This window comes from Lichenostomus cassidix, chromosome 28, assembly GCF_008360975.1.
Source record: "Lichenostomus cassidix isolate B80296 chromosome 28, HeHo_3.0, whole genome shotgun sequence".
In the NCBI taxonomy this organism is placed as follows: domain Eukaryota; kingdom Metazoa; phylum Chordata; class Aves; order Passeriformes; family Meliphagidae; genus Lichenostomus; species Lichenostomus cassidix.
Genome location: NC_139508.1, coordinates 3184996 through 3194844, shown reverse-complemented (window position 1 = coordinate 3194844; position 9849 = coordinate 3184996). Strand labels below are relative to the sequence as shown.

The window sequence follows — 9849 nt, the reverse complement described above, 5'->3', positions numbered from 1 at the left end:
TCTCCACGAAGCCTTGAGGTGTCTACAGGGTCCTGAAAAGGCTGTAGGGTGTCCCCACAGGATTACGGGGTAGCCACAGGGTGCCACAAGGCTGTGGGGTGGCATGGGGTCCCCATGTGCCCACGCGGTGTCCCGGGTCACCCATCCAGCGGCGACCGGGGCGGACCCTGCTGAGCTTCCTGCCGCGTGCGCAGCTCCCGCCCCGCGCGGCCGCGGCGGCGCCGCTGCTGATTGGTCCGCACGGGGCGGGGGAGGCGGCGCTCTGGGCCGCGGCCGCGCTCTCTGTGGCCCTGGCGGACCGCGAAGATGGCGGCGCCCATGGAGGTGGCGCTGGTGTCGGACGCGGCGGGGCCGCTCTGCAACTGCTCGGTCTGGGAGCTGCACTCGGGCTCGGCCCTGCCCGGGTATCGCGGCGGCAACAGCGGCCCGCACGGACTGGCGCTGCTGGGCGGCGAGCACCTTCTGGGGGCCCAGCTGGGCAAGAGCTACATCAACGTCTGGGAGCTCCAGAGGAAGGTACCGGCGCGGCGGGCGGGCCCGGGCGGCTTCGGCTCGGGGGACGCTCCGGGGTTTCGCGGGGGGACTGCGGGCTCCGTGGGGATGTGACGGGACCCGCTTCCGTGCGGACCCCCGGCCCTGTGATGAGCGGCCCCAGCGTCCTCAGAGCCCCTCAAATGCATGGTCAGACCCCCCCTTGGCCCCTCTCTCCTCAAAGACCTCTCGTGACCCTTCTGTTCATAGAGATCCCCCTCTGTGCTCAGACACCCCGTCATGGCCCAACTCTCTGCAGAGACCCCCATGGCCCCTTTCTCCACAGACACTCCCCTCGCCCTGGTTAGACCCCCACGTCCCCCTTCCTCCATTCTGATCTCCATCACCACGGGCAGGTGTCCCCCCATCCCTCTCTTCGCAGAGAACCCCCACTGATGCCTCTGAGCCCTCATGTCAGGGGGTCCTGCCTGCAGCCCCTTTCCTTCTCCGAGCCCTCACTGTGCTCTCTCTGCCCCAGGACCAGCTGCAGCAAAAAATCATCTGCCCCGGGCCTGTGACCTGCCTGACGGCCTCTCCCAACGGGCTCTACATCCTGGCAGGGGTCGCCGAGAGCATCTACCTGTGGGAGGTACGGGGGTGTTGGGGGGCTCAGGGCCACGCAGACTCACACCCTGGGCACTCAGGGAGTGTCCCCATCCCACAGATGTCCATAAATCCTGATCCTGGGGTGCCACATCAGGCAAAGGTTGTGCTGCCTGCAGCCTGTGGAACAATTCATCAAAGCAGGTGTGGGAGAGATTCTGGGAGAGGCTTCACTGTGCCTCATTCTCCTCTTTCCAAGCATCTCTGGTGCCTCAGGCGTTGGGTGTTGCTCCCATGAGGCAGCAGCACAGGACCTGGTTTTCCCTCAGTGCTTATCCCACGTTTCAGCTGTGTATTTGTGTGTGCCCAGGATGCCAGCAGATCCTGCTCTGTGCTCTGGTCATTGTCCTGCTGGTTAATTACTGCTGAATTACTCAGGAATACACTGCATTCCCAGCACACCACCGAGCAAATAAAAGCCATAGCTTTTCCTGAGCCTGGGATTAAACCCCAGGATGCCTCACCTGGAGAGCTCCCCGTGCCAGGGGAGATTTGAGCCTCATAGTATGGGTGGCTCTGCCTGAATTCATCAGGGTTTGCTTGTACCAATGTGCTTGTGGCAGCACTGGAATAAAATCCCTGACAGGGGCCATGGGAGCAGTGGTGGGAGCTGCTGCCCGTGATGCTCCAAGCTGGGCCCTGCCCCAGCTCCATTCACCCACAGACGTGTTCCAGGGTATGGCACTGTCCCTCTGGCGTGTTAGAGAGGCTCCATGGAAACCATCATGGAGCTGGAACCAGCCTCCAGAGCCCTGGATTTGTGCTGTCTGTGAAACCCCTCAAATTGAGGTTTGGCTTGATATTTGGGTGTAATTCAGACAATGGGAGGGAGTCGACTGTTTTTTTTTCAAGGCTCCTTCACTGCTTTGTTCCCTCCCCATCTGCAGTGTTGCCTTTTAACAAGAAATGCATTGGGTTTAGGAAATTCCTTGTCCACCCTAAAGCCTGTGGTGGCCCAGGACCGTGAGCCACCCCTTGGGTGTACTGCAGCTCTCATAACCCCACTGCCACCTCCTGAGAACCTGTGGGAGGAGGGAAGAAGCTGCCAAAGTGTTACGAATTTTAAGAGTGAACAGGAAATCTTTACTGCACACTTGTGTCTTGATCAGAGAAATGGCTCTGGCTTCACTGGGTTCCAGAGTTAATGTGCTGGGACTTCTTCCACTGCCATGTGCTGAGTTTTCCCTTTAGTCCTGAGTCCGTGCTGTTGTTCCAGCTGCACCTCAGGGGTGTCAGTTGCTGTCCCTGAGGTGCCAACAAGCTCGTGTGGGCAATCAAACCCGCCCTTCTCACCCCAGTGCACCGAGGGTAGGACACCACACTATCCCAGGACATTCTTGACACCCTCCTGCTCTTCCCCTCGCTCCAGGTGTCCAACGGGAACCTCCTCGCCATCCTGAACAGACACTACCAGGACCTCACGTGCCTCTGCTTCACCGACGACAGCAGCCACTTCCTCTCGGGGGCCAAGGACTGCTTGGCCCTGGTGTGGAACCTCTACAAGTAAGGGGGGCTGGGGTGGACAGGGAGTGTCAGGACAGGGATTTTGGAGCAGGAGATCCCTGTGTCCCGGAGGCAGGATCGGCTCTGGCTGAGCCCACAGCTGTGTCTGTGCCCTTTCCATGGGCAGGAGGTCTCACGTGGGGTCTCACCTGGCTTTCTTGGGAATGGGTATATGGCTCTGATTTCTTTCCCTGGGTGACACAGAGTGGATTGTGCCCTTTCCCGAGGGTCTTTGTCCCTTCAGGATGGGGAGCTCAGCCCCTCAGCCTCAGTATCCATGTGCTGGTGGCTGCCAGCAGCTCTTGTGTCCCACTTGGTCCCTGCAGCCAGAAAGCAGCCAGGAGAGGTGTTCCCAGTGGGAGCAGAGGCTGGCCCAGCTCCCCGTGTGGCTCTGTCCTGACTGACCCACCTTTCTCTGCTCTCCCCACAGCGTTTTGCAGGCAGAGCCCTCCCAGATCCCTGACCCCCGGCACGTCTGGTCTCGGCACAGCCTCCCCATCACCGACCTGTGCTGCGGCTTTGGAGGGCCCCTGGCACGGGCTGCCACTGCCTCCCTCGACCAGACAGCCAAGGTGAGGCTCATTTCAGAGGTGCCAAACCCTGCAGGGTGAAAGCCAGGCTCCTGCCAGGCAGCAGGAAGCTGTCCCTGTCCCCAAGCTGTCCCGAAGCTTTCCCAGGTTGCAGCGGCTGAATTTCTTGGCTGTCTCTGCAATGACTCAGAGCTGCCAGACCTGGGCTCTGCCTCTCCAAAACCAGCAGTTTCTCTGCACCTGCCCCCAGGCTGGACTGCTGCAGTCCCTGTTGTCCTGGGAGTGTCGGGGTCAGCTCCTTTGATTCCCACTGCAGATGTCCACAGGGAGCAGAGCAGGCTGGAGCCTATGGGAATGGGGATGCCCTGGGAGCAGGATGGCCACAGAGAGGGTTCAGAGCAGTTTTGAAGCTACCTGGGAAACTTGTCTCCACATCAGAGAGGCTGATCTTGGGTTCTGCCTCAGTTTCCCAGCCACAGCCAGGAGGGGATGCTGGGTGGAATGCTGGTGTGGGATGCCAGGATGTCAGTGTTCCTCCAATCCTGCCATTAACATTCTCACCCCTGATTCTCCTGTCCCCTCTCACTCCAGCTCTGGGAAATCTCCTCTGGAGACCTCCTGCTTTCCGTGCTCTTCGATGTGGGGATCATGGCTGTGACTCTGGACCTCTCTGAGTACCACATGTTCTGTGGGGGCATGGATGGGTCCATCTTCCAGGTCGACCTCTGCGCCTGGGTGAGTGTGGAGCTGCAGGTGTGTCCTGTCACCCTGAGCCACCGTCACCTCCCCACTGGGACCAGTGTGACCTGTGAGGACACGGCAGGGCCTGGTTCCCCTGTGTCTCCTCTGCGCCCTCTAGACATGGTGATGAACCTGCTGGATTCATCCTTCCTGGATTTTAACACCTTTCCCTTTCTTCCTTCCTTCATTTCTGCAGCCGGTTCAGAGAGATCGGACCTTCCAGACAGAGCGAGAGAATGGGAAGGTCTTCAAAGGGCACAGGTGAGGAACCAGACATACCTGCCAGCCACCATCTGCCCCCATCTGCCAACCTCACCAGCTTCTGGCAGTCCTGGGGTCATCCTGAGTTTAAATATCCTCTTCCCCATTCCAGGAACCAGGTGGCGTGTCTGTCAGTCTCCACAGACGGCAGCCTCCTGCTCTCGGGCTCTCACGATGAAACTGTCCGGCTGTGGGACATCCAGAGCAAGCAGTGCCTGAAGACGATGAATCACAAAGGTAGGAATGTCCTTATCTCTGGGATCCTTACTGCCAGAGGCTGCTGCTGTCTCACCTGTGCTGCCCTGGGCACTCCAGGTGTGTTTGTGCCCCTTGCCTCACGCCCTGGGAAGGGCAGAGGCATTGGAGGGAGCCTTGGCTGTCTGGAGCAGTGCCGTGACCTTGCCTGTGTGTTAACAACCCCCTGTGCACTGTCAGGAGTGAGTCACAGATTTCACCCTGTCGCTGAGGCCACGGAGGATCCTCCTCCTGCTTGTTTTCCCAAGGGAGCAGTCACCCCACATACACCCCAGCTGTGTCTGGAGGGGAGACAGCTCTGTGACCCTGGAATGAGTGCCCGTGAGCTCATGGGGCCTGAAGTGAATCCCATATGAGCAGCCGTCTGGGATTTCAGTCTGGTGGCTCCAGTGAACTGCAGGAGCAGCAGTTGGGTGCCTCAGGTACCTCAGAGCAACAGGAGATTTACCCCTCCTGTTGCTAACTAGGTTCCTCCCCCAGTTGTGGTGGTCCCCTGGCCAGTGGGGCTGGCACTGCTGCTCTTGGACATGGCCCAAACCTCTTCCAAAGGGGATGGTGGGGTAAGCCAGACCCTGTTCCTCCGTGGTGGTTGAGCTGCTGCCTCAGGGCAGTCTCTGGAAGCCAGGCTGCCTCCAGATCCTTTTCCTCTTCCCTTTGGCTGCCAAGGACCGTCCCTAATTGGGACCCACTGCAGTGCCCATCCAGCCTGGCGCCGCTGGCACTAGAGGGTGAAAGCAGACCGAATGGAGCTGTGAGTCATCCGAGGAGGGGGGGCTGGGCTTTGGCTGTGAGCCGGGTGTTGGAGCCCTCCCGAGGCTGCAGTGGACAGTGGATGGACCAGGTTCTACCCAGGAGGGGCAGGACCAGGCTGACCCCGAGCTGTGGGTGCTCTGCAGCCTCTGCTGGCTCTGTGCTGCCTGTGGGCAGGGATTTGGTTTCCCTGGCAGCCCTGGCACGGGCACCACCCTGCTGCACTGCATGTGCTCTGCTGAACCCGGGCCTGGGCTAGGAGCCCAGCATGCTCAAGCTGTGCCCTGGGTCTGGAGTCCCCACAGGCCCCCTCTTTGTGGGGCAGCACTGGTGTCCATGGGTCCCTGTCCCCCTTTGGCCTCTCTGAGCAGTGGCAGGAGCCCCCCAGCAAGGTCTGTCCCTGCTGCCCCCCCAGCACGTCCCATGCCCTCCCCAAGGCAGGGGTGACAGGGGCCCTGCTGTGGTGACATGACAGCAGCCTCTAGCGTGGTGTCCTCGGGACAGCACGGTCTCTGTGCTCACTGGGCACTCGGGTGGCTGGGGGCACACAGGACCTGCTGCCCTCCCCTCGACACAGCTGCAAATAAATCCAGGGAGCTGGAGTGTGCCTCAGGGCCAGGCAGGCAGGCCGGGCATGGGGGGCTGTGTCACCGAGGGTGGCTTGTCCTTGGTGGGGGCAGAGCGGGTGGACTTTGAGAAGTCAGACTGCTGCTCCCGGGTAATGAGCTGTGGCAGTGCTGGCGAGGCAGGGTCACCCCGCGTGGCTGGCACCACTCCAAGGGGAAGTAGGAGACCTGGGGGATGAGGCTGGGAGCCAGCGCTGCCCCCAGATGCCTCCAGTCCTCAATCCCCATACTGTCACACAAGCTCCATCTTTGTGTCTGCAAACACAGCGTGGCACAGACCATCCCTGAGGGCTCTGTTCTGCAAGGCCATCCCGAGACACTCTGGCTGATCTGTGCTGCTGACAGCTGTGTTGGAAGCTGGGTTATTTGTCTCACCCCAGCTAAGCCCAGTCCCCATGCCCAGGCTGGCCCAGGGTCACCCAGCCACCTCCCACTGCCCCAGGCCTCAGGGCAAGGTGGTTTCATGCAAGACTTGCATCAGTGCTGGGGGCCCCAGAGTGGCTGTACGGGCTCAGTCTGGGTTGTGACCAGGTTTGGGGAACCCTGAGTTCATTCCCAAGATTTTCTCCTCTCCACCTTTTCTGTCCCTTCCTCTCAAACTGCTCCATGAGCTTCCGATGCAGTGGGAATCTCACTGATGGGCAGTTGTCTCAGGAGCATAAACATCTGGTCCTTTAATGAGAGAGTGAAGCCACCACAGTTAGCCAGGAACAGCTTTGGGGCCAGGCATTCAGCCTCTGCTCTGCTGGTGGGACCCAGCCTTGGATCCTGGGAGCTTCAGCTTTAGGACCAGCCTCTGGAGGGGTAGATGATGGTGACAGAACTCTTGTCTACATTAGAGCTGCTTGTGTCCATCTCCTCTGCAGAGACCAAAATCCTCCAGCAGCTCCAAGCCCCCTTAGGCCCCCCAGACCCTCTCCCTGACCCCACACCCTTCTCCACGGCACTGGCAGCTCCTTCTCAGGTGCATCTGGACCCTCTTCACCTTTCCGTTTGGCCAGGGCAGATGGATGGTCAGGCTGTGGTAGCAGTGGCCAAGCTGCTGTGCCTGCTGGAAGGGAGCTGGGGGGCTGCTGTGTGTGATAGGGCGTGGGGGGCAGCGGTGGGAGTTCTCAGCAAGCAGGAGCTGAGAGGGGGCGGCAGCAGCCGTGGGTAAATGTGGTAATTAACACGCTCATCAACTCTGCCATTGAGAGCGTGTCATGGATCGTGGCAGCACAGAGGTGCTGATGGATGGAGGCTCAGGGTGGGGGGAGGCCGAGCCCCTGGTACCCCCATTCCCTTGGGGGTGCCAACTGGCCTGGAGAGTGGCAACCCTGGACAGGGAGAGCTTTTGGGGAGGGAAGAGTCCTGGCCACTGCCTGTGCCAGGGTCATACTTGCTGTTCTTGGGGCTGCCCGAGGCTAGGGTCCAGCCTGACCCATCCCCTCTGTCCCGTCCCAGGTCCAGTGACAAACGCCTTCATCGTGCTCGCCCCTGCCAACATGTTCAACCCCGACGGGAAGCCCAGCGTGCCCCTGCCCAAGTTCAGCAGACACCTGCACGGCACTGAGAGCAGCGACGAGCCAGGCACGGAGGGAGTGACGCTGCGCCTGGGGCAGCACCAGCAGGTACCAGGGACGAGTGGGCAGCTGGGGAGAGGGGCAGACATCAAGGATGGGTTGTGTCAGAGCAAAGCTTCTCCAGCTGATAAAACATGTTCATACTCCTTCCCATTTCCTCCCCATCCTGGCTGCTGCAGTCATTTGTCCTCCCAGCCCCGTGCTGCAGCGTGGGCTGGCTCTGCTGTCCCACCACTTTCTCAGTCCCAGCGTGGCCATCCCCAGGCAGGGAGGGTCACACACCATCAGTGTCCCATCCATCCTGGCCTCTCTGCCAGTGGTCCCAGGGCTGCTCCTCTCTGCCAGCGTCTGTCTCCGGGCAAGTGACAGTGACAGCCCTGCCATGGCTGATGGATGAGTTCTGTGTTGGGTTAGTGGCAGCAGGCCAAGGGGCTGTTTGCCTGGCAGAGGGGACAGCAGGATCACCCTCAGTCCCTCCCATGGGGAACCCAGTCCAGGGGCATGGGGAGAGGGTCCATGACTGTGTTGCCAACCCCTCCGTTCTGATCTCTGCAGGAGCCTGGGCAGAGCTACTTGGAGAAGGCAGAGAGGATGTATGCGCAGATGTACTCAACGAGGGAAAAGGTGAGAGCTGCTCCCAGGCTGGGCATCGGGTACAGACCCCTTGGCAGGGATGCTTGTCAGCTGATCTGACTCACAAAGCTCTGAGCAAGTTGGGAACGGTAGAAAAGAGCCCTGAGATCTGCTGGTGACGAGGGCAGTAGGGGCTGCAGTTTGAGGAGGGGGAGGCAGAGGACCGAAGAGTTTGGGGTCACTGCTGGGGGGGGAGCAGCAGCCTGTGCCTGCCAGAGCTGAGGCCCTGACACTTGTCTGTTGTGTTTTCCTGTCGCAGAACCTGGTGGGAGACCAGGAGCACCTGACGATCCAGGTGAGCGAGCTGGAGGAGGAGGTGAGCAACCTCCGGAAAATCAACAAGGACCTCTTTGACTTCTCCACTCGCATCATCACCAAACCAGCCAAGTGAAGAGGCTCCCCCGCCCTCGCACCCCTCCGCCTCTCCCTGTCCGGCTCCTGGGGAAGAACCTGCCCGCCCTCGGGCACCGCCGAGCCGGCTGAGAGCACCCGGCTCACCTCCCCCTGACCAGGCACACGCTGCCTGCTCCGTGACACGGGACTGAGGCTGGCACGAGGGCTGTGAGGGGACAGCACAGGGACCGTGTTCACCCCGACTCGGGGCCGGGGGGTACTCGGGTGGCCACTGCAGGAGGAGCGTTGCCAGCTCCTAGGAGGGCTCAGGATGCAGCTCCTGCTCATTCCCCATCTCTTCCCCTGCCCCTCTTTTGTTTCTTTTCGTTACTTGACCCTGCAGTGCAGACAGAAGAGTGTTTTTCTCTCAATACCGGTTTGAGATTGGGTTTTGGAGACCCCCTTATGCCCACCCTGTCCTGGGGATTGCTGCTCAGTGCCACCAGACCCCGTGCTTGGGACAGCAGGGGCTGGGTGGCTCCTGCTCCGGGGGTGCAGTGGGGGGGCTGCTGCGACAGGTGGGGGGTCCTTGGCTACCAGGGCTGAGGATGGGGCTCCTGCTCCATCCAGTGGGCACTGCCTGGAGTGTCCTGGGCTTGGAGCACAGGTGGTGGTTTCGGGGTGCAGGGTCATTCTGGGAAGGGGCGGGGGGGCCAGCAAGGTGCTATTTCCAATCTCGTCAGTCAACGATTTCTATATATTTGGATCCAACAACTCTGTTTTCACGGTGTTTGGGGACTCGGCCTTTTGTATTGTCACAGCATGGCAGCGGGGGTTGTGGGTTTTGTTTAGGTTTATTTTTTACATAAAAGATTTGTTTTTTATAGTGAAAGATGCCCACGTTGGTTTCTTTAACACCCCTTGCATGGCCACAGACCCTGACCACCCATCACTGCATTCCTGGGGCTGCCCACTGAGAGTGGGAAAGCACTTCCTTATCCCCAAACTGCTCAGTCACCTTCACCCCATGGGTCCCTCCCTGTCCCTAGGGGGTGTCAAGATGTCTCCTGACCATCCCTCTCTGTCTCCCGACCCTGTTCAACACACCAAATGCAGGTAATTTAAAATGCACTTCAAAACCGGAGCATCTGTGTGGCCCCGGCTCCCACCAGTTCCCGAGAAGATGCTTTTAGCTTAATCACCACAGTCCTGTTCCTTTCCCTTGCTCTCCTGCTCCTCCTCTTCCTCCCAACGCTTTGGATCAACATTCATCGGCTGCAGCAGGGACTGTCACGCAGAGCCAGGGGCTGTGCTGGGGGAAGAGGTGGGAGCACATCCCTGCTGCAGGGAGCCCTCTGAGACCCCAAGGGCTGCAACCCCCAGCCAAGCCCAGATCCCAGCGCTTCCTAAGTCATCCCACACTTTCTCAGTCCCCCCAGTGGGGTTCCTGTTGGGATGCTGCACTTGGGTAGAGGAGGAGGGTTCTCTTCCCAGAGAGCCCTCCCTGTGCTATACCTGGTG

General features: G+C 60.2%; 1 protein-coding gene across 1 annotated transcript; it reads left to right on the top strand.

Moving 5' to 3' along the window:
• The first annotated feature begins 271 nt into the window (after window positions 1-271).
• WDR18 (WD repeat domain 18) lies at window positions 272-9220 on the top strand. The gene is made up of 10 exons (XM_085040357.1): window positions 272-516; window positions 1010-1120; window positions 2504-2637; window positions 3068-3209; window positions 3759-3902; window positions 4105-4169; window positions 4282-4406; window positions 7244-7410; window positions 7918-7986; window positions 8255-9220. Exons 1-10 carry the CDS (start codon window positions 307-309, stop codon window positions 8384-8386), a joined length of 1299 nt encoding a protein of 432 aa, XP_084896483.1. The 5' UTR covers window positions 272-306; the 3' UTR covers window positions 8387-9220.
• The last annotated feature ends 629 nt before the right edge of the window (window positions 9221-9849 follow it).